Raw genomic sequence first — 25252 nt, forward strand, 5'->3', positions numbered from 1 at the left:
AGATGCTCAACTGTCTGAGCCACCCAGGCACCCCTAACTTAATTTATTCTTTTTTTTTTTTTTTTTAATATTTATTTACTTTTGAGAGAGACAGAGAGAGAGCATAAGAGGCAGAGGGGAAGAGAGAGAAGGAGACACAGAATCCGAAGCAGGCTGTCAGCACAGAGCCCGATGTGGGGCTTGAACTCACGGAGTGCGAGATCATGACCTGAGCCAAAGTCAGTGGCCTAACTGACTGAACCACCCAGGCGCCCCTTAATTTTTCTTTAAAAAAATTTTGTTTTTAATGTTTATTTTTTAGAGAGGAGAGAGAGAGGGAGAGACAGAGCGCAAGCAGGGGAGGGGCAAAGAGAGAGAGACACACACAACCGAATCAGGCTCCAAGCTCTGAACTGTCAGCCCAGAGCCTGAGGTGGGGCTCGAACCCATGAACCGTGAGATCATGACGTGAGCCGAAGTCAGACACTTAACCAACTGAGCCACCCAGGCACCCTTTAACTTAACATTTATTCTTACGTTCATTTTTGGTCTGTTTTTAATTCATATTTTATATTGAGTTCCTTGTGGATATTGAGTACATAAACCTGTTTAGTTTTCTCAAGGTATGTAGCGTACAAAGTGTAAATCATTAAATGTTTTTGAGTGCCTAGTTCATGGAAAATAGACACAACATTAAAACTTCAAAAAATCATTGTCTTTATTTCATACTTTAAGTGTTGACAAGTTACAATTTTATGGGTATTTGTGGAAAGGAAATTAGAAATGTAAGCTCAGAATAATTTTTGTATTTAGCAGATATAGAGTCAGAATACATGAATCTGTGTTTTTTTCTTAAATAATGTTTACTTCGTTTTCAGATTGTTGCCAGCAAAGGAGGTTTTGAAATGGTCACCAAGGAGAAGAAATGGTCTAAAGTGGGTAGTCGCTTGGGATATCTGCCAGGAAAAGGAACTGGGTCTCTTTTGAAGTCACACTATGAAAGAATTCTCTACCCATATGAGCTTTTCCAATCTGGTGTCAGCCTTATGGTGAGATGCATCATTTTTTTTTTTTTTTTTTAGGAGTGGATAAATCCAGTGGGCCAAATTTGAATGTTAGACTGTGTTCACCATAACAAGTTAGCAGTTTACTAAGTATAGGAAGTTAAGTTTCTCCTGGTACCAAAATTTGGGATAGCAAGGTGTAGTTTAAAAATTGTGGCTGTTTTTGGTGGTTTACAAGATAAAGGCTAATGGGAATGAAGGCTATTTTCTTATTTATTTAAAATAAATCCTCATGACTTAAGCTTTTTGAAAAATTCCTCTTGGTTTCATGTATTTATTTTAACAGCTTTATTGAGGTATAATTTGCATACCATAGAATTCAGTCATTGTAGATACTGAATAAATTTAATAAATTACATATTTATGCAGTAATCACCACAATTTAGTTTTAGAATATTTCCATCAGCCCAGAAAGTTCCTTTGTGTTTAATTGTAGTTGATTCGTATTCCTACCCTCACACCCATATAACAGCTGATCTGCTTTCTGGCTCTGTAGTTTTTTGCCTTTGTAGAAATTTCATAAAGATGGAATCATACAATATAATTTTGTGTCTGGCTTCTTTCACTTAGCCTAATGTTGAAGGTTCATCTATGTTTTAGCCTGTATTAGTACTTCATTCTTTTTTATGGCTGACAATATTCCATTGTATGGATATACCATATTTGTTTATCCATCTACCAGTTGGTGGACAGTTAGATTGTTTCCAGTTTATGGCTATTATGAATAAATGCTATGAATATTCATGTATAAGTCTTTGTGTGGACATATGTTTTCATTTCTCTTGGGTAGATACCTAGGAGTGGAATTGCTGGGTTATATGGTAAGTTTATGTTTAACTTTTTAAGAAACTGCCAAACTGTTTTTCAAAGTGGCTGAACCATTTTACATTCCCACCAGTAATGTAGAGGCCTCCAGTTTCTTCGTCTTTGCCAACACTTGATATTGTCAGTTTTTTTGCTTATAGCCATTCTAGTGGGTGTGTAGTGGTATCTCATTGTGGTTTTAATTTTCATTTCCTTAATGATCAATGGTGTGCATCTTTTCATGTGCATATTAGCATTTGCATATCTTCCTTGATGAAGTGTCTGTTCCGATCTTTTTTTTATTGGGTTGTTTGTCATCTTACACTTCTTTTAAGAGTTTGCTATATAATCTGGATACAAGTCATTTATCAGATATATGATTTTACAAATATATTCTGCTAGTCTGTGGTTTGCCTTTTCATTTTTATAATGGTGTCTGTTTGAAGAGTAGTTTATTGATTTCCCTCCTCCCTGCTTCTATGGATTGTGCTTTTATTGTCCTAAGAAATCTTTTCCTAACCCAAGGCCCCAAAACTACTTTTTTTTTAATTTTTTTTTATTTTTGGGACAGAGAGAGACAGAGCATGAACGGGGGAGGGGCAGAGAGAGAGGGAGACACAGAATGGGAAACAGGCTCCAGGCTCTGAGCCATCAGCCCAGAGCCTGCTGCGGGGCTCGAACTCCCGGACCGCGAGATTGTGACCTGGCTGAAGTCGGACGCTTAACTGACTGCGCCACCCAGGCGCCCCTACTTTTTGTTTTCATCTAGAAGTTTTATAGTTTTAACTTCTATATTTAGGTATGAGATCCATTTTCAGGGTGTGTGTGTGTGTGTGTGTGTGTGTGTGTGTGTGTGTAGTATGAGGTAAAAGTGTAAGTTCGTTTGTGGGGGGTTGTTAGGAATATCCAGTTGTACCAGTATCATTTGTTTAAATTTTCCCATTTATCTTGACACCTTTGTTGAAAATCAGTTGACTATAAATGTAGGTTTATTTCTGGTCTCCGTTTTGTTCTTTGATCCATATATTTACCCTGATACTAATACTGTGCTGTCTTGAGTACTATAGCTTTATAGTAAGTTTTGATATCCAGTAGTATAAGTCTTCCAACTTGATTCTACTTTTTTCAGAATTTCCAAACAATTTGCATTTCCACATAAATTTTAGGACTGACTTCTCAATTTCTACAACAAAAGCCTGCTAGGATTTTGATAGGGATTGTCTTGAATCTGTAGATCGATTGGTGGGTAGAACTATCACCTGCTTTCATGTAATTTTGGGGATTTATTGGAAATTTATTATTTTTCTCCTGATTCTCAAATCTGACTTCTTATCAATGAATCTGCTCTCTTTGTGTGCTCTGATTCTTTAGGGTGTACAAATGCCTAATTTAGATCTAAAGGAAAAAGTAGAGCCTGAGGTTCTTGGCACTGATGTCCAAACTTCCCCAGAGCCAGGCACAAGAGTGAACATTCTGCCGAAAAGAACAAGACGTGTCAAGTCTCAGGTATCAGCTTCCATGGATCATTTTTAACATGCGTTTTAAGTGCATTGACTGCAGAACAGTTATGTGGTTATTGGAGACAGTCACATACTGTTGTTCTTTAGAACTTGAAGAGACCTATTTTTCATTTACTTTTACAATAAACAGGGAAGAAATGATAAAATTCAGTTTGATTTAGCAAGCTTTTTGTTAATTTTGAACAGTTTCTGAGAGATGACAAATCAGAGGGTGACTGGGTATTGTAGGGCCAGCGTTATAGACATGCTGATGATCTGTAGTATATTATATCTTCATGGTTAGAAGTGAGAGGAGTAGGAGAGGATGGTTTTATTTTTCACTCATTCCTTTAAAAGCTAGAGTATGAGCTTGTGTCTGAACCATTCCATTGTTAATTTCTAGAGTGTTCCTGTAGCCTAAAATATTTTTTTTTCAGAAAAAAAATGCCTTAATTTCCTTTTTGTGTTTCCTTGTCCTCCTTTTCCCATTCCCATTTGTGGCCCTCAAAGTTACATTTTTTAAAGTTGCTGGTAAAGACAGGTCTGTAGGTTGACAGTGAGATGCCCTTATAACTCTTAGATATGTTTCATTTAACCTGTGGTTGGATCAGAAGAGCAGCTTAACTTGATCCTAATCATTGATTTTAATATATCTAAAGAAACATTGTGTTATAAGAATGGAAATGGTTCCCACTGAAAGTAGGAATGGAGGGAGGGGGGGTGGCTGGGTGGGCTGGGTTGCTCAGTAGGCTAAGCATCTGACTCTTGAATTTCCACTCATGTCATGATCTCACAGTTTGTGGAATCAAGCAGCAGATTCTCTTTCTCCTCTCTCTGCTCCTACCCTGCTCATGCGCGCTCTCTCTCTCAGTCAATAAATCAACACTAAAAAAACAAAAGAAAGTGGGAATCAGAGAAGGGACTTGGTCTATTCATTATTAATAAGACTTACTGGATCTAGGGTTGTGAGGAGTTCTGTTAGTAAAAAGGAAGGTAGTGATATTTCATCTTGCTTTTCTAGAGCTCAGGGGATATCTGTCTTTCATGCCATGGCAGCTTTCTTTGCTCTGAATTCATGTTCTTTATTTTATATTATTTTATTTATTAAAATTTTTTTAATGTTTATTATTTTTTTTAATTTTTTTTTTAAGGTTTATTTATTTTTGAGACAGAGACAGAGCATGAACGGGGGAGGGTCAGAGAGAGAGGGAGACACAGAATGTGAAACAGGCTCCAGGCTCTGAGCAGTCAGCACAGAGCCCGACGCGGGGCTCGAACTCACGGACCGTGAGATCGTGACCTGAGCCGAAGTCGGACGCTTAACCGACTGAGCCACCCAGGCGCCCCTTTAATGTTTATTATTGAGAGACAGAGCAAGACAGAGGATGAACATGGGAGAGGCAGAGAGATGAGGAGACAGAGAATCGGAAGCAGGCTCCAGGCTCTGAGCTGTCAGCACAGAGCCTGACGTGGGGCTCGAGCTCACAGACTGCGAGATCATGACCTGAGCTGAAGTCAGACACTTAACTGACTGAGCCACCCAGGCGCCCCTCTTTTTTTTTTTTTTTTTTGTTTATTTTTGAGAGAGAGAAAGAGAGAGAACGAGTTGGGGAGGGATAGAGAGAGAGGGAGACCCAGAATCTGAAGCAGGCTCTAGGCTCCGAGCTGTCAGCACAGAGCCCAATGGCCCAATGTGGGGCTTGAACTCATGAACTGTGAGATCATGACCCAAGCCAAAATTGGACACTTAACTGACTGAGGCACCCAGGCGCCCCTGAATTTATGCTCCTTAAATAATCTCCTTAGTAATAATTTAGCTTCTTAAGTACTTTGATAACAGAAAGTAAGTGTCTTGAATGAGGAGTGTGAATTTAATAGAAATTCAATGGAAAGTGAATTATAAGTTACAACATATTAATTAGTGAGTTATCAATATATAATATAAATCAGTAATTCATAATTTGGTTATATTTTATTATAATTACATAGTATTTATAACTTACATTTATCATAGTAGGAATTCTTTCTTTAAAAATTTTTATTTAATGTTTATTTATTTTGAGACAGAGAACAAGTAGGGGAGGAGCAGAGAGCGGGGAGAGAGAATCCCAAGCAGGCTTCGCACTGTCAGGGCAGAGCCTGACACAGGACTCAGATCGTATGATCATGAACTGAGCTGAAATCAAGAGTTGGATGCTTAACTGCCTGAGTCACCCAGGCGCCCATATCAGTAGAAATTCCTAATTATAAACCATTATAAATTGGTAAACTCTGGCTTAGATTTTTATTACTGTGGTTGATCTCAGAAGTTCTAATCTTTGGATATATAGTGATGATTCTATTTTAAGACAAACAGTTGAAGACTAGTCTCTAACATGATGATTCACTTTTGAAGAGTTGCCCCAAGTGGCCCTGCGCATCTAATCATTGGCCAGCTTGTGATGAAATTTTTTGATGTTCCTTCTGAAACCAGAAAAAGTCCTGCTGCTGGTTGCCTGTACATATTATAAGAAAAGGACAACATAGAGAATGTTTTACCTGTTGTAATAATTGTCACTGTAGTCAGATTGGTTGATATTAGGTAGAAAGTAGAACTATTTTAGAATTTTTTTTCTCCAAAGATCTATTCATTCATTCCCTCATTCATTTTATTCATTCATTCATCATTCGTTCGTGTGTGTGTGTGTGTGTGTGTGTGTATGTGTATGTATTTATTTAATCTCTACACCCACTGTGGGGCTTGAACTCAACAACCGAGATCAAGAATCACATTCTCTTCTGACTGAGCCAGCCAGGTGTCCTTAGGATTTTCAGTTAAGAATTTCTTGAGGCGCCTTTGTGGCTAAGTTGGTTAAGTGTCCGACTTTGGCTCAGGTCATGATCTCACAGCTTGTGAGTTCGAGCTCTGTGTCAGGCTCTGTGCTGACAGCTCAGAGCCTGGAGCCTGCTTCAGGTTCTGTGTCTCCCTTTCTGCCCCACCCCACTCACACTCTGTCTCTGTCTCTCTTAAAAATAAACAAACATTAAAAAAATTTTTTCTATAACTCTTGGGCGCCTGGGTGGCTCAGTCAGTTAAGCATCTAACTCTTGATTTTGGCTCAGGATCTCACACTTGGTGAGATATGAGCTGAGAGTGCAGAGCCTGCATGGGATTCTCTTTCTGTCCCTCCCTGTCTTGGGTATGTGTGCTCCCTCTCTTTTTTTTTTTTTTTTCTTAAAATAAATAAACATTAAAAAAAGAAAAGAATTTCTTCAACTCTCAATTTATCCTTAATTACTGTATTGCCAAGTCTGCCTCATTCCTAATCTTCAGTTTCAGAAAGAAAATAAAGGCTTTCTGGTAGAACTCCTTCAACTTCTTGCCCCATACACAGAATTGTTAGTATTCATTCTTAATTTCTGCCAATCTCAGTGGGCAAAGGGTACCTTTGTCTCTAAGGATAATCCTTCCACATTCATCCTTTCTGGCTTCTTTAGTGATTTCAGTATTACCAGTTGTGAAATCTTTCTCTCCTACCTTCTCTGTCTGCTTGGATCTTCTTTTACCCCCAGTGTAAACATGTTTATGTATCATCTTAAAACAAATACTCTCTTCCTAGATAGTGCCTTACTCCTTGCCTCTCTAAATGAACTTCATTGTTTTTATATTAAAAAAATTTTTTTTTTAATATTTATTTCTGAGAGACAGAGCGCATGTAGGGGAGGGGCAGAGAGAGAGAGAGGGAGAGAATCTGAAGCAGGCTCCAGGCTCTGAGATGTCAGCACAGAGCCCGTCATGGGGCTTAAATTCACAAACCGCAAGATTATGACCTGAGCCGAAGTCGGATGCCCAACTGACAGCCACCCAGGTGCCCCTCTAAGTGAAGTTTCTTGAAAAATAGTCTGTGTTGTCTTGTTTCCTCAGTGTCTGTGTAGCTTTTTTACTTTTTAATTTTTTTATTTTTGAGAGAGAAGGAGCATAAGTGGGTTGGGGGGGGGGGGGCGCAGAGAAAGAGGAGACACAGAATGCAACGCAGGTTCCAGGCTCTGAGCTGTCAGCACAGAGCCCAGTGAGGGGCTGGAACTCAGACTGCGAGATCATGACCTGAGCCAAAGTTGGACATTCAGCCGACTGAGCCACCCAGGCGCCTCTTTGCTTAGCTTTCATACTCTGTAATCTGACATTGAGTAAAATCATTTTATTGAAACTGCACTACCTAAGTTACCACTGAGTTAATAATTGTCGGAAGCTGAGTACATTTTTTTTAAATTTCTTATCTTATTTCATCTGTGGTCACATATACATTTAATATGGTTGTTGACTCCTCTCCTTGAAATTCAGTTATCTTGATTTTTCTTTGGCTTTCATGATGCCTCTCTCCTGGTTATTGTCTTCACTCTCTGACCTTTCCTTAGTCATCTTTGTTCTCTTTTCTCATTGCCTTTTACTTGGTGTTTTTAGTCGTTTCCTATCTTTACTCTCCCTAGCTGTGTATCTACCCTGTGATTTCAGTTACTACCTATACACTCAAGAATCCTAAATATGTCTTTAAAAAAATTTTTTTTAACGTTAATTTATTTACTTCATTATTTATTTATTTTTTAATGTTTACTTTTTTTTTAAATTTTTTTTAACATTTATTTATTTTTGAGACAGCATGAACACGGGAGGGTCAGAGAAAGAGGGAGACACAGAATCTGAAACAGGCTCCAGGCTCTGAGCTGTCAGCACAGAGCCCGACGCGGGGCTTGAACCCACGGACTGCGAGATCATGACCTGAGCCGAAGTCGGACGCTTAACCGACTGAGCCACTCAGGCGCCCCAATGTTTACTTTTTTTTGAGAGAGAGAGAGAGAGAGAGAGAAAAAGACAGAGCACAAGCGAGTCAGGGACAGGGAAAGAGGGAGACATAGAATCTGAAGCAGGCCTCAGGCTCTGAGCTGTCAGCACAGAGCCTGGTGCGGGGTTCGAACTCACAGACGGCGAGATCATGACCTGAGCTGAAGTCGGATGCTTAACCGACTGAGCCACCCAGGTGCCCCTATTATTTATTTATTTTTAAATTTACATCCAAGTTAGCGTATAGTGCAATAATGATTTCAGGAGTAGAGTCTGGTGATTCACCCCCTACATATAACACCTAGTGCTTATCCCAACAAGTGTCCTCCTTAATGCCCCTTACCCATTTAGCCCATGCCCCACCCACAACCCCTCCAGCAACCCTGAGTTTGTTCTCTCTGTTTAAGGGTTTCTTATGTTTTGTTCCCCTTCCTGTTTTTATATTATTTTTGCTTTCCTTCCCTTAATGTTCATCTGTTTTATATCTTAAATTCTTTTTTTAATGTTTTTTAAATAATTTTTTTAAATGTTTATTTTTCACAGAGAGAAAGACAGAGAGAGAGAGAGAGAGACAGAGAGAGACAGAGAGAGAGAGACAGAGTATGAATGGGGGAGGGGTAGAGAGAGAGAGAGGGGCAGACACAGAATCTGACGCAGGCTCCAGGCTCTGAGCTGTTAGCACAGAGCTCAACGTGGAGCTTGAACGCATGAACCTTGAGATCATGACCTGAGCTGAAGTTGGACACTTCACTGACTGAGTCACCCAGGTGCCCTGTTGTATTTTAAATTCTCAATGTTTATTTATTTATTTAATTTTATTCTATTTCATTTTATTTTTTAAAATTTTTTCTTAAGTTTATTTTGAGAGAGAGAGTGAGCGGGGAAAGGGCAGATAGGGAGAGAGAGAGAGACAATCCCAAGCAGGCTCCACATTGTCAGCATAGAGCCTGCTGTGGGGCTTGAACGCATGAACTGTGAAATCTCTACCTGAGCTGAAATCAAGAGTTGGATGCTTAACTGACTGAGACATCCAGGCGCCCCAAGACTCCTAAATATGTTTTGACACCATGGTTATTTATTTTTGAGAGGGAGAGAGAGACAGAACGCAAGAAGGGGAGGGACAGAGAGAGAGGGAGACGGAGAATCTGAAGCAGGCTCCAGGCTCTGAGCTGTTAGCACTGAGCCCAGAGTGGGGCTTGAACGCATCAACCACGAGATCATGACCTGAGCCGAAGTCAGAAGCTTAACTGACTGAGCCACCCAGGCGCCTAACTCTCCTAAATATGTCTTGACACCATGTTTCTTTTCTGTTTACCTGGGATGTGTGTGTGTGTAGAATATAGGTATACACGTGTACTTCTTGGTGGCCATGGCAGGTGTGCTGAATTCAGTACACCTCAAACATTATTACCTTTTCTAAATCCATTTTTCGTTTGTTATTTTCTAGCTCAGTGTCTTTGACAAGCCTTCCATCAGTCTCTTAAACAAGAAACAAGTTATGAAAGATATCCCACTCCCCCTTCTTCTATCACATCACTTGCTTTTCTCTGCTAGAGTTGTTTTTCATCTGCAGCCTCATTAGTGAGCTTTTTGAAAGCTTGTTTATACATTCAAGGTTTTACACTGAAGATAAATTACCTTTAATTACATTCAAAACTTTTTTTTTTAAGGGAATAAGCTGTTGGGCTGTATCTGTATAAATGTGCTTTTTATTTTCTGGAGGTACAATGAAAGTTTATACTTGTATCTCACTGCATCATATCTGATTGCAGAAATTAAAGCATAATTTACAAGAAAAAAATAGAAAACAGTTTGTGAAGGGTTATCAAATCCTTAGCATATTTATACTTTAGAATGAAGCCCATAATGACAATATGTCTCATTATTAGTGACACTAAGTTTGAGCCAATTTCTCCATTATACTTAAATTAGTATAATCAAATCAAAGTTTATGTGTATTAAAATGCCATTTTGGTTGGTTTGGCTCTTATATGATCATAGGTAGTTTGGTTCTTATATGATCATAAGGTAGTCTGTATTTTGTCCTGGTTTATTTTTATTCTTACTGACTATATTTTTAGTAAATTTTGGTTATTTATTTAGTGTACATTCAGAGTGTATGGGCCATCTGAATTCATGATGTAACACTTGTGTCTACCAGGATGCTCTCGTCTTCAAGTATTAGAATGCCAAATGACATCAGTTTAAACATTAACAACACAGTTTTCACATAAGGACACGTTTTTCACATAAGATTTACAGGTATAGGTAGTTCTAGGATTGATGCAGCAACTGCACATTGCCATGAAGGGCCAGGCTCTTTCCATCTTTCTGCCTTGCTTTCTTCAGTGTGTGGGTAATAATATTTCTTCCTAATTGCATTGTGGTTGCTGCATAGTCCAGCACCATACTTTCACCAGGTGAATCACCTAGCAGTATGGAAGGAAGTTGGGACAAAAGGCTTACTCTTCGAGAAGCTTTTTCTTATTAGAAGATGAACATCTTCCCAAGAGACTTCCAGTAGACATTCTTTGTGTCTCATTGGCTAGACCAGGGTAACATTTCTACCTCTGGCTAGGTCATCACTAATAATGAGAAATGGCATGACTGGCTTAGGATAATCACTCATCTCATGGACTAGGCATACTGCCTTCTGTTCAAAGAAGGATGTCCATTAGCAAGTTAGAAGTGAGGATCTCTGTTGAGTTATTACCAGTATTATATTGGTTATTACCAGTATTATTTGTCTCTGGACAGAACTTAATTGAGAACTTTGCTTTTCTTAGAGATAGATTTTCTTTCATTGAAAGGAAGCTGGGTGTTGCATAGTGCTTGGATGACTGTTCAGCTGTTGTAATGAGGCAGTGAGTGGATTTAGAGAGAAGAAATCAGTTAATTTTTTTCTCATTTTGAAGAGGATCTTGAAATTTTTCTTGGTTAGGAAAATAAATATATGAATCAGAATAATTAGATAATACGAGTTTTGTTTATTGTTTTAGTCAGAATCTGGAGAGGTGAATAGAAACACGGAACTGAAGAAACTTCGAATTTTTGGGGCTGGCCCTAAGGTTGTGGGCCTAGCAATGGGAGCAAAAGATAAAGAAGGTAAAATCTGTTATTTGGTCATGAAAAGAAATAAGGTAATAAAAATAATATTTGAATTGCGGTCTGCCTTGGGATTTTCTTGAGTGTAAACTTGCAGTATGGTTTTTAGATCACCCTTTATGGCAGATAATCTTGAATTTAAGGCTTGAGGAACCATATTTTATTGAATTTTTATATTTGAAAGAGATAAATTTTCATTTTTATGTCTGATATGTGACACAGAAATTTATAGTTTCTGAATGCTTTAGTTTATGAGAGAGTGGTGAAATAAATGGTTCTTACTTGGTGATCTAAAGCTTTTAAATTCAGAGACAGGTTCCGTGACCTTTACTATTGACATGTACTGCAGGGAGTTCATGACTTACATTCTAATTCCAATTTTGTTGTTTTTCCATAATTATCTTGATACATTATGACACTTCATTTAAAAAAAACTGTGAAGAAAGCCTAGTTACTCTCAGCTTAGTATGTTTGAAACTTCTTGTGAGTAAAATTTCTAATGTAAAGGTCAAGTTTTGCTGTTCTATGTACATGTCAGTTTGAAAACTCAGTTTAACAAAGGTTGTGTTGGATTTGATTTTAGTATATATGAATTTAATGAAGTGCTGTAATCACAAGTCACATTAGTTATTATCCATTTCATGATATAAATCACAATTCGGATTGTGGACGAGAACTCTGGAGGATCAGATAATATTGTCCCATCACTCTAAAAACATTCAGTGTGATAGGACTTACCAAATACATTATGATATTTATTATCACCCTTTTAAGAATTAAGCACTTAATTGTCTTTTTCATTCTTGTACTTAATACATTGGCTGGCAGTGATCTGAAAACTAGTCTCAAGTTAGTCCCTGATAAGTACTACATACAGGCAGTATAGAATTAGTAGTTAAGCTCTCTAGAGCTTGATTGCCTGGAATGGATTCCCAAATCTGCCTCTGACTGGCTGTATTATTTTGGGCAAGTTACTTCTCTATATCTTCAATTGGGGATAGTAGCATATCTACCTCATAGTGTTGTGAGTTTTAATTTAAATAATTTTAAGTAGTGTCTGGTCCAGAGTAAGCTCTCAACATTAGTTTTTACTATTATTATATAACTATTTTTATTTCAAGATGAGGTCTCCCGAAGACGAAAAGTTACCAACAGGTCAGACGCATTTAACATGCAAATGAGACAACGGAAAGGAACTCTCTCTGTTAACTTTGTAAGTGTTCTGAGATGTGTCAGGAGGGAAAGGATTTATTTTTAGTTTTGCACTTTTTTATCTCGTTATGTATTAGTATGCCATTTGGTTAGTTCATTTGGTTAGAAGACTAGATGGTAAATTTAAAGTTGCAGCTTTCGTTTATGTAATGTTAACCTTGCTTTGTCCATTTACATTGACTCTTCCCCTAAGTTATACTCACGTATACCTTGTGAATGAGAGAATAAGAATCTAAATTCTTGAGCTGTATTGTGGACAGTGCTCAGTATTCATTCTCTACAAAGAGTGTTTGTGTATAGGAAGGATGACATGGTGTATTTTATTTATAGAAATTGACTTTCAAGTGGTCTAGAAAGTCTTTCTTTATTCTGATACCTTGATATGCTTTTATTAAGTAGAAGTGCTGAGGAAATTGAGGAGATTTTATGAAAACCTGTTTAAATACAGTCATTTAAAAAATATTCAGGATTTAAGTTATGTGTACTTTTTAGTATACATTATTTTGTTTCAATTAAGGAATTCCTGGTAAAAATTCAGTATTACTTATTGTAGAAAATAGACTTTTATTTTGTTTGTTTTCTAACAGGTTGATCTCTATGTTTGTATGTTTTGTGGTCGGGGAAATAATGAAGATAAATTGCTTTTGTGTGATGGATGTGATGACAGCTATCATACATTTTGTTTAATTCCCCCACTACCTGATGTGCCCAAAGGAGACTGGAGGTGTCCTAAATGTGTTGCTGAGGTACAAGCCTAAACTTTATAGATTCTTTTTTAATTAATAACAATAATATACACATACACACACAGTAAATCCAATTTCCAAAAGTGTTTGCTTTGTTCTTCAATGTTTAAAATCTCTAAGATTTTTTTTTTTTTTGAGAGAGAGAGAGAGAGGGCACAGGTAAGCGAGAGGCAGAAAGAGAGGGTGAGAGAGAGAGAGAGAGAGAGAGAAAGAGAGAGGTGGAACTCATCCAGGGTTCATGTTTTACCTGAAACAGGGCTTGTGCTTACCCGAATCGGCAGAGCACTAGCTCTCCTGAAGCAGGGCTTGAGCTCACCCAGTGTGAGACTCGAACTCGTAAGCTGTGAGGTCATGACCTAAGCTGAAGTCAGATGCTTAACAACTGAGCCACCCAGGTGCCCTAAAATATCTAGGATTTTTTAAGAGCAATATTGAATGAAAATGTAACAGTTGTATTACGGCAGTTTGCCTTTCAAAAACTCTTTTTCTGACTATCGGTTAGATAATTCTGTTTATTGCTGTAGGTGAATGATACTCTTGCTCAGAACGTTCATATTCTTGGAAACCTGGCTGGCTCAGTTGGAAGAGCAAGTAACTCTTTTTTTTAAATGTTTTATTTTTTTTAATTAATTTTTTTTTTTTTTTAGTGTTTATTTACTTTTAAGAGAGAGAGAGAGATGCAGAGCATGAGCGGGGGAGGGGCAGAGAGAGATAGACACAGAATCCCAAGCAGGCTCCAGGCTCTGAGCTGTCAGCACAGAGCCTGATGCGGGGCTCGAACTCACGGACTGTGACATCATGACCTGAGCTGAAATCACATGCTTAACTGACTGAGCCACCCTGGTGCCCCTAAATTTTTTTAATTAAAAAAAAATTTTTTTAATGTTTATTTTAGAGACAGAGAAACAGAGCACAAGTGGGGTTGGGCAGAGAGAGAGGGGGACAGAATCTGAAACAGGCTCCAGGCTCTGTGCTGACAGCTCCGACTCGGGGCTCGAACTCACAAACTGCGAGATCATGACCTGAGTCAAAGTCGGACACTCAGCTGACTGAGACACCCAGGCACCCCTAAATGTTTTATTTTTGAGAGAGAGAGAGAGAGAAAGCGCAGGGGAGTGACAGAGAGAGGGTGAACAGAGGATCCAAAGCAGGCTCTGTGCTGATAGCAGCGAGCCCAGTGCGGGGCTCAAACTTACAAACGTGAGATCATGACCTGACCCAAAGTCAGACGTTCAACTGACTGAGCCACCCAGCCAGGCTCCCTGTAGCATGTAATTCTTGATCTTGGGGTCATGGGTTCAAGACCCGTGTTGGGTGTAGAGATCACTTAAATAAATGAACTTCAAAAAAAAAAAACCAAAGTAGAAATCAGACATAAAGCTCTAGAACTTAGGATTTATGCCTCCAGTTCTCATGTTAACAGATAATGGATAGTATCTATTAGCTTATTTAAATTTTTACTTGATTATTCTAAATTATTCTTGTTCAAAGATTACATTGACATTATTGTCCTGAAATACCTAATCCGTTTGCTTAACAGAATGTTGTGGTAGGATATGGAAGGGAAGGAGTTGGCTGGGTTGTATCTAGGTGTATTCAGAGCTTTGAATTATTATTTGTTATTCCTCATGGTTAGATGATTCCAAAGCAGTTATACTCTGAGAATTTGTGTTAAGATACTGGTTAGGGTGATTGGTGGTGTGAAACAACCATTCCTATAGCTAGATATTCTAGCAGTCAAGTGGATATCCCTTTATCCATTATCTTTCCTTTGTCTGTGAACATTTATTTTCTCCACTGCTAAATCCACTGGTAAACTGAGAATGAGTAGCATCCCTGGGCTTGATTGCATGTCAGTAGTCCTCCAGGTGTTTGTCTTGGTGCTGAGCTTAACCGACTGAGCCACCCAGGCGCCCCTCTCACCTTGTCTTGGTGCCGAGCTTAATGCCAACTCCAGAGTCTGAAACTGTCTCATTGCCATCTTCCTACTGGAAGGCTGTGAAAATGCAGTTAAGGTTTTAGAACATTATTTACTGATTTCATATTGCAAGTAATTAATACTTGTTTTGCCAAGGTTGATTGGATTTGCTTCCCCTAGGGAAATGATCAAAGAAGGTAATGCCTGAGAGCCTTAATATTTTGTTCATTTTCAGTGAGTTAATCTTAGGTATTTCTTCTTCCTAGGAATGCAATAAACCTCGAGAGGCCTTTGGATTTGAACAAGCTGTACGAGAGTATACACTTCAGAGCTTTGGAGAGATGGCAGATAATTTTAAGTCTGATTATTTCAATATGCCAGTTCATGTGAGTATCTTTCTTTTAGGTCGGTTTGGGGAAGTCTGAAGATTTATCTGTGTCCAAAGCTTTTGGTTTGCTTTTTACTTTCATCATTTTGTGGAAAATCGGGACAGCATGAGAAAGATGATAGAATATTAAATCTAAAGATCAGGGGCCTGGCATCTGTTTCTATTTTTTTCATTTGCTAATGTGGCAGTGTGTACTCTCCTGTTGAGAAATCTGCTTTGATCTTGGAATTCTTTATTAGCCTTCTGTAGGAAATCTTTTATAGAAAACCATGAAGTATGTGGCAGTTGCTCCTTTTGTTGTTACTTGTAATATGAAGTTTGTTCTCCTAGGGGATCTTGGGCTTTTTAATATCCTTATCCAAAAAATTTGCCAAAGCTATTAAAATTCAGCCTTGATTTTTCCATTTCGTTTTTTCTTTCTTGATGTCCTGGGTCATTTTTATATTTCTTAGTTGGAAAACAGTTTACAGAAAAAGGCAGTTCAAGTTTATTATGTTTTTCTGAACATTTAGGTTGCCTTTAGCATTTCGCTATCCTCATTGAAAAAAGCTAAGAACCTGGTCTTTTCAGCTCTGGAAATAAGACTTTTCATTTTATCATGGGTTTGTGTTCACTTCATCTGCATTTTATGTTTTAGAAGGTTATGGTTATAGTGAGTTAGTAATCTGTAATCTTTGTTTTCCCTGTATAGATGGTTCCTACAGAACTAGTAGAAAAGGAATTCTGGCGGCTGGTGAGCAGCATTGAAGAAGATGTTATTGTAGAGTATGGAGCTGATATCTCCTCAAAAGACTTTGGAAGTGGATTTCCTGTGAAGGATGGTCGGAGAAAGATGCTGCCAGAAGAAGAGGTGCAGAGCAGATAGTAGTAATTCAAACTTAGCCCAAGCTGATTTAGCCTTTGCATAGTAGAAAACTGCCTTTCTCTAATTTTAAGGGATTACATTCATTTAAAATATTCAATCTGTAGGATTTGGACATTATATATTATCTTCAGTTTTAAAAACAATACATCCAGGGGCACCTGGGTGGCTCATTCAGTTAAGTGTCCGACTTCCGGCTCAGGTCATGATCTCACAGTCCGTGACGGGGTCTGTGCTGACGACTCAGAGCCTGGAGCCTGCTTCGGATTCTCTGTCTCTCACTCTCTCTCTGCCCCTCCCCTGCTCATGCTGTGTCTTTCTCTCTCAAAAAATAAATAAACATTAAAAAAAATTAAAAACAATATATTCAAAGTACCCGTAAAAATTTAACTTTGCATTAAAAAAACTTTTTTTTTTTAATGTTTATTTTTGAGAGAGAGAAAGACAGTGAGTGAGGGAGGACTAGAGACAGGGAGACACAGAATCTGAAGCAGGCTTCAGACTCTGAGCTGTTAACACAGAGCCCGACGCAGGGCTTGAACTCACGAACTGTGAGATCATGACCTGAGCTGAAGTTGGAACACTTAACCGACTCAGCCACCCAGGCACCCCTTAACTTTGCATTTTATTATTACTATTACTATTTTTTCTCCCCACTCTCCCATTAACTTTGCATTTTAAAACCATTTTAGTTTATTTTTATTTTTATTAAAATCTTTTTTTAACATTTGTGCATTTTTGAGAAACAGAGCACAGCGGGGGTGGAACAGAGAGAGAGGGAGACACAGAATCTGAAGCAGACTCTAGGCTCTGAGCTGTTAGCACAGCTCAGACCCACACACTGTGAGATCATGACAGCCAAAGTCAGACGGATGCTTAACTGACTGAACTACCCAGGCGCCCCAAAACCATTTTAATTAGTTTAATTTTTTTTTTATGTTTATTTATTCTTGAGAGACAGACAGAGCATGAGTGGGGAGGGGGGCAAAGAGAGAGAGAGAGGAAGACACAGAATCTGAAGCAGGCTCCAGGCTCTGAGCTGTCAGCACAGAGCCCAATGTGGGGCTTGAACCCACCAACTGTGAGATCATGACCTAAGCTGAAGTTGGACACCCAACCAACTGAGCCACCCAGGTGCCCCAACCATTTTAATTAGTTTAAAACTTTGATTCCAGTTAAAAAAATTTTGCCTCTTTGTGTTTGAAGTGATTTAAGATTTTTTAAAAAAGAGTTACATTTCTTGATAGGTTCAAAATTAAGTTTCCTTTAACACCTGAGCAGGTAGGTTTTCAAATAACGCATTTAAACTGTAATATATATTGAAGTTCTGTCAAATAGGAGATGACCCTTATGTATAAAGCTGAATTAAGATGATCATTCACTTCTTTTTCTCATTATTTTGGTCCTTTTCACTTTTCCTTTCTTTCTATATTGGCAGTGATTAAGAATTTTATTTCCTATGAAAAGAGTTACACATGGTTAAAAAAAAAAAGTTATATAGTGCAGAAGGATATATAGTTAAAAGAATATCCTGGGGCGCCTGGGTGGCTCAGTCGGTTGTGTCTGACTTCAGCTCAGATCATGCTTCTTGAAGTTTGTGGGTTCAAGCCCCATGTCAAGCTCTGTGCTGACAGCTCAGCCTGGAGCCTGCTTGGGATTCTGTGTCTCCCCCTCTCTCTGCCCCTCCCATGCTCATGCTCTGTCTCTTGATAATAAATAGAGATTAAAAAAAAATTAAAAAATAAAAAAGAATAACTATCCCAGTTCTCTTAAGGTTAGTATTTGCAAGGTATATCTTTTAACATTCTTTTACTTTGAATCTGTTTGTATCTTAGAATCTAAAGTGTGTTTTTTGTAGGAGAATATGATTGGATCTTGCCTTCTTAAAACAAAAAATGCTTATTTTTATTTATTTTTGAGAGCGTTGTACATGTGCGTGCATGCCAACAGGAGAGGGGCAGAGAGAGGGAGGGAGAGAGTCCCAAGCAGGCTCCGTGCTCTTAGCATAAAGCCCAACAGGGGGTTTGAACTGTGAGGTCACGACCTGAGCCAAAATCAAGAGTCGGCCACTTAACCAACTGAGCCACCCAGGTGCCCCAGGATCTTGCTTTTTTAAAAAACCTAGTCTGAGGGTTGCCTTTTGATTGGAGTATTTAGTGTATTTACACTTAATATAATTACTGACACGGTTGATTCATGTCTGTTCATTTTGTGATTTTGTGTCTTGTGGTTTTTTTTGTTCCTCTGTCTCTGTGGCCTGTTTTTGGTGTTAAACAGATATTTTTCATAATACCATTTTAATTCCTCTAGATTTTTTTGTTTTGCATATATGCTTTTTAGTTATTTAGTGGTTCTAGGAATTATAATATGCATCTTATTTATTTATAAAAGTTTATTTTTGAGAGAGAGAGAGAAAGAGGGAGGGAGTACACGTGTGTGCATGGGAAGGGCAGAAAGAGGGAGAGAGAGAATCCCGAGCAAGTTCCACGCTGAGTGCATAGCCTGACTCGGGGCTCAATTTCATGAACTGTGAGGTCATGACTTGAGCCAAGATGAAGAGCCAGAAACTTAATTGACTGAGCCACCCAGGTGCCCCTTTTGCCCCTTTTTAACTTTTTAAATGGTCTTTACACAGCCTACTTTATGTTAATACTGACTTAATTCTGGTGAATATAGCAACTTTTTTCTTCATTTCCCACTGTATTGTTATACATTATGTCTACATATTGTATAAACACGACAACACAGCAATATAATTATTACTTTAAACCATCTTTTTTAAAAAGTTAAGAGAAGGTAAAAAATACACATATACTCTTTTACCTATTTACTCACAAATACACCATTTCTGATGCTCTTCATTTATTCCTGTGGGATCCAACTTACTTTTTCAGGTCATTTTCTTTCAGGCTGGAAGACTGCTTTTATTTGTAGTATGGGTCTGCTAAGGAATGAATTTTTTCAGTCTTTGCTTATCTGGGAATGTTTTTATTCAGGCTTTTAGTCTTTCAGTTGTAAATGCTTCTCGGTTTTTTGTCTTGTTCTGTTGTTTGCCTTTAGTTGATTTATAGTGCCTTAGAAATGGCTGTTTTGATAATTTTGTCCAGATTTATCTTTGTTTTTTGTGGAGGGGAATTGCCCAACCTCTCCATATGACCACTGCTGGAAATTCTTTACAATTAAAAGTCTCCCTCCTACCCAGATCACCAGTGTGACAGAGGAAGACACTATTTCATCTTCTAGCTGTTCTTCAGATACAGTGATCTATGCAAGCATTTTATTTATTTATTTATTTATTTATTTATTTATTTATTTATTTATTTATTTATAAAGTTTATTTTTGACAGAGAGAGAGAGACAGAGCATGAGTCGGGGAGGGGCAGAGGGGGCAGAGAGAGGGAAACAGAATCCGAAGCAGGCTTCAGGCTCTGAGCTGTCAGCACAGAGCCTGATGCAGGGCTCGAACTCACGAACCAAACCGCAAGATCATGACCTGAGCCGAAGTCGGACGCTCAACTGACTGAGCCACCCAGGTGCCCCTCTATGCAAGCATTTATATATCACACATGCAGAATTGCATATTCTTTTTAAAAAGAAATGGAGTATACTACTTATGTGGTCTTACCCTTTTTGTTTTTTGTTTTTGAGTCCCTTCAGGCCCTGTTCAGTCCATCCTAATTCCTTATAGCATTACTTACCCAGTTTATTCATGGTACCATCTCATTGGATATTATGCCAACCAGTATCTGAGCACTTAATGTGTGCTGAATTAAGTTTTCATTTTTTTTCATTTCTTTATGATCAAAAGTTACATCTTTTGGCTTTCTTATTATTTTAGCCTTGTTATTATATTTTTCCTTCTGCGTAGGTAGAGTACAGGTTGGAATAATCAGGTTAGGATAATATAGATTAGAGAATACACATTGGGTTTTACCAAGGGAGAAAGAGAATGATTACAATAGATGGAGAACATAGATAATATACAGATGGTTTGTTCAGTATCACTGAATTTAATCTGGTTTTTATAGGTATAAGGAAACACATCAGAGTTTCTTTATACCCTTCCTTTGCCAAGTGGTGGGCAATTACTGAATTATTGGGAAGAGACTTTTTCTGCCTTTTTCTGAATTTTGTTTCTGTTCTGAATTTTTTTTATTAAAAAAACTTTAATGTTTATTTATTTTTGACAGAGAAAGAGACAGAGTGTGAGCAGGGGAGGGATAGAGAGAGAAAGAGACATAGGATCTGAAGCAGGCTCCAGGCTTCAAACTGTCAGCACAGAGCCTTATGCGGGGCTCAGACTCGTGTGCCGCGAGATCATGACCTTAGCCAAAGTTGGACACTCAACCGACTGAGCCACCCAGGCGCCCCTGTTCTGAATTTTTAAGTTGTTCTTAAACAGATACTTAGATCTTCTGATCTTAAAAACAAGGTCACAGAGATTTTAAAGATTATTTTAAGTGTCAAACCTAAGCATCTAATATTAATAATACAAATATTAGTCTTTCTCCATGTTTGAGTTTTAAATGAATATTTATCTATTTCTGCTTTTGCTGTATTCACCTTCATGAATGTGGAGAAATGCTGGGCTGTAACCAACCATAGTATAAAGAGACAGGTGATACAACTTTTTTTCTAGACTGGATCATGGATTTGCTCTTTGTTTTCTAAGCAGTAATGTTTTTCACAGGATACTTTTGTTGTGTTTAAAGATAGAATGAGAGGACTTCTTTATTACAAAAGGATTTTAAGGACTAATTAGAGTTTGTGTAAAACCTTCAGACTTTTTATACTTAATATCAGTTACGGTAAAGTTACGGTACTAGAATAGCAGATAACTACCAACATTTCACTAGGCGTTGTACATTTGTGTTGAACTTCTGCATGAGATAGCTCTTGGTATCTGATAGCATATTTCTCTGGAGTCATAGTTTACTGGAGAAGTACTTCTGAAGTTAATATATTGTCTTATGAATACAGTGTGCTGTACCAACAGGGCTTCTAAGGAATAAAAATAGGCACAGAACTTGAAACCTTGGGAACATTTTTTTCTTCTTGTCCTTGGCTCCATATTAAGTTATTGACTAAATCCTGTTAGTTCATTTTTCATTATTTTCTGTAGGACTGGCCTCTTTTCATACCCGCTACTACCATCTTTGTCTAGGCCCTGTCACATCATGTTGGGATGATTGTCATAATCTTAAATAATGACCACTTGTGTTTGGAGTCCCCAAGACCATCTCCAGGTTCAGTGATTTTCTGGGAGGACTCATGGCTATGATTACTATAGTGAAAGAATACAAAGCAAAATCAGCAAAGGGAAAAGATGCATGGCCCAAATCCAGAGAAAACCAGGTAGAAGCATCCAAGAGTCCTCCTAATGGAGTTACATAGAAGGCACTAGTATCAAATTGACAATGTGTAGGAAGTATTGCCTACCAGGGAAGCTCATTAGTGACCCAACTCAAGGTTTTTATTGGAGACTGGTGACCTGGGCATCCTCTGCTTAACACATACTATAAAATCCCAAACTCCCAGAAGGAAAGCAAGTGTACATAAACTACATTGTATGGTCTAGGCATCATAAATCACTCTTTTTATTAGTGTAGGGAGCTGTTTGCCATGTAAGTTTCCACATACCAGCCAAGAGAACTTTAAGTAGGCTTTTTGAAGAATAGTAGTCTTAGGCCTGTTATGTTAACCAGATTTTCTGCTTACTGCTTGTCTCTGCAGTCATTTTAAATATATTGGTTTGGGGCGCCTGGGTGGCTCAGTCGGTTAAGCGTCTGACTTCGGCTCAGGTCATGATCTTGCGGTTTGTGAGTTCAAGCCCCGCGTCGGGCTCTGTGCTGACAGCTCAGAGCCTGGAGCCTGTTTCAGATTCTGTGTCTCCCTCTCTCTCTCTGACCCTCCCCTGTTCATGCTCTTGTCTCTCTGTTTCAAAAATAAACGTTAAAAAAATTTAAATATATTGCTTTTACTTAACATGTTAAGGTTGAGAGGTCTTCTGGAGTTCATTATGCAGTCTGTCTACTTTTGTTTATGTTTCAAACTTTCCGTAAACAAAAGTTTAAAAATATTTAAGATACTATGTTTATACTGTTTCATTTTTCAGATTCTGTTTTATTTCTTTTCTGAATATAGGATAAAACCCAAGCTTCTTAATTTAAGGTTAAAGGTCCATTCTTCTTTTCTAGTCTTATTTCCTGTGTTTCTGAGTATGACTAATTTCAGTCTTCCCCTTCACCAGCCAGGACAGTATATAGTCTGTCTTTCTGTCATTCATTGTCACATCTTATCTATTTTTCTAAGCTCTACTCAGGTTCTTCTTTTCTATAAAGTTTTCCTGGGGTGCCTAGGTGGCTCAGTCGATTGAGCCTCTGACTTCGGCTCAGCTCATGATCTCGCGGTTCACGAGTTTGAGCCCTGCATGAGGCTCTGTGCTGACAGTTTGGAGCCTGGAGCCTGCTTCAGATTCTGTGTCTCCCTCTCTCTCTGCCCCTCCCCTGCTCACACTCTGTCTCTCTCTGTCTGTGTCTGTCTCAAAAATAAATAAACATTAATATTAAAAAAAAAAGTTTTCTTAATGATGCAAACCCACACTAATTACTATTGTCCTCTGAAGAACTAAAGAATTTACTCTTTTATCTGTGTTTGGAGTTTCATGTGTATACTGTTGTCTTGAAACTTTTTGTATGTAGGTCTTACCTCTTCAACTAGATTGATTATGTTTTCACACAACCAGCTGACCAGCCAACTAAAAAACATATTGAATAGTATTTTTTGAAAACCTTTTTTAAAAAGCATATTGAGGGTATGAATCGTATTTCATTACTATTTCTTTGTTTTTAATTTTTTTTAACATTTATTTATTGTTGAAAGACAGGGAGAGACAGAGCATGAGAATGGGAGGGGCAGAGAGTAGGAGACACAGAATCTGAAGCAGGCTCCAGGCTCCAAGCTATCAGCACAGAGTCTGACATGGGACTTGAACTCACAAACTGCGAGATTATGACCTGAGCCAAAGTTGGATGCTTAACTGACTGAGCCACCCAGGCGCCCCTATTTCTTTACTATTTCTTAATGGCATTCCTACTTATTTTTTTAATATTAAATATAATTTATTGTCAAGTTGGTTTCCATACAACACCCAGTGCTTATCCCAACAGGTGCCCTCCTCAATGCCCATCACCCCCTTTCCCGTCTCTCCCATGCCCCATCAACCTTCAGTTTGTTTGCAGTATTTAAGAGTCTCTTATGGTTTGCCTCCTTCCCTCTATGTACCTTTTTTTTCCCTCCCTTCCTCTCCCCCATGGTCTTCTGTTAAGTTTCTCGGGATCCACATATGAGTGAAAACATAATGGTATCTGTCTTTCTCTGCCTGACTTATTTCACTTAGCATAATACTCTCCTGTTCCATCCACGTTGCTACAAATGGCCAGATTTCATTCTTTCTCATTGCCAAGTAGTATTCCATTGTGTATATAAACCACATCTTTATCCATTCATCAGTTGATGGACGTTTAGGCTTTTTCCATAATTTGGCTATTGTTGAAAGTGCTGTTATAAATAAACATTGGGGTACAAGTGCCCCTATACATCAGCACTCCTGTATCCCCTGGGTAAATTCCTAGCAGTGCTATTGCTGGATCATAGGGTAGATCTATTTTTCATTTTTTGAGGAATCTCCACACTGTTTTCCCGAGCGGCTGCACCAGTTTGCATGGAATTCCTACTTAAACCTATGATGGACTTTCTTACTTTGTCCTCTGCGACTCTTAACTACATATTTATAGTTTCCATTTTTTTGTGCTACAATGTGGATGATATCCTCAAATCTGACTTCTAGTTGACACATTCTGTCTTCAGCTTTGTCATTGGCTGTTAAAGCTCTTACTTTGAGGGTTTTATTTTTTCAACTCTGTATTGTGGAAAGTGCACATAATAACTTTCCTCCTTCCCTCAGTACCTGGCATCCACGTTTAGCAGTTTTCGACTACCTGATAGAAGGCAACTGGGTTCACTTTCTTCTTTGTGCATTCAGTCTGTTGTGATGTTACATATCACGTATCCTCTGGAAAATTCACACTACATCCCTGTACGAATGAGTGTAAAAAGGCAAATAACATCTTAACAGTTCCTATGAGCATAGTTTGACTTTGCATAGTCCCGGAAATAGTTCTGGGTTCCCTGGACCCCACTTTGAGAACTGCTCCCAGCAAGGATGATAAGCACTTTAAGGCTTCGTAATGGTTTCAGGGTAGGCTTTTGAAACTCAGTGTCCAGCCCTTATATCCAGAGAAGCCTCTATGAAAACTCAGTCAGTAGCTTTCCTTTTTCATTCTGCCTTTCTTTCCTTTTTCTTTGTTTCTGGAAACTGGAAATTCTTTTTTCTTTTGAGTTCATCTATGAAACAAATGTTTTCATTATTATAATTTATCCAGTATTTCTAGGTGAGTTGCTAGTGGGGGTAGTAATGGTGACTTTCTGTGTCATCTTAGTCTTTGCTGTTGGCATAAATGCAGGATTACATATCGTAGTATTCTGTTTTCACAATATCTGGCACCATGCTATAAATATTTGGGGAAGTTATACTACTAGGGATAAAATAGAAATATAATACTGTCCTATTAAAATGAGTCTCACATAATTTTATAGTAGTGTATTTGAGGGAGGAGTAGTAAAAAAAACTGCTTATATGCTTCAGAATAAACCAGAGGTATCTGAAATAACTAAAGGGAAATCTAAATGCCAGCTAGACAGGAGACAGGATTGAATAGGTATATGAGTTACATGTTGCAGAGAGCAAAGAGCACGATTCTATGGACTAGATTATTATAAATATTATATACAATT

At 38.2% G+C, this 25252-nt stretch overlaps 1 protein-coding gene across 3 annotated transcripts in view; it reads left to right on the forward strand.

The window, feature by feature from the left end:
* The window catches only part of KDM5A (lysine demethylase 5A), a 97502-nt gene that overhangs the window by 14070 nt on the left and 58180 nt on the right, over positions 1-25252 (forward strand). For all 3 annotated transcript variants that reach the window (XM_006933402.5, XM_045061230.1, XR_002743743.2), the window contains exons 4-10: positions 858-1028; positions 3219-3353; positions 11165-11270; positions 12392-12483; positions 13070-13228; positions 15413-15532; positions 16226-16384. In XM_006933402.5, coding sequence (XP_006933464.2) covers positions 858-1028; positions 3219-3353; positions 11165-11270; positions 12392-12483; positions 13070-13228; positions 15413-15532; positions 16226-16384 — 942 coding nt within the window. The remainder of the gene's footprint in view (positions 1-857; positions 1029-3218; positions 3354-11164; positions 11271-12391; positions 12484-13069; positions 13229-15412; positions 15533-16225; positions 16385-25252) is intronic.

Source organism: Felis catus, chromosome B4, assembly GCF_018350175.1.
Source record: "Felis catus isolate Fca126 chromosome B4, F.catus_Fca126_mat1.0, whole genome shotgun sequence".
NCBI lineage: Eukaryota > Metazoa > Chordata > Mammalia > Carnivora > Felidae > Felis > Felis catus.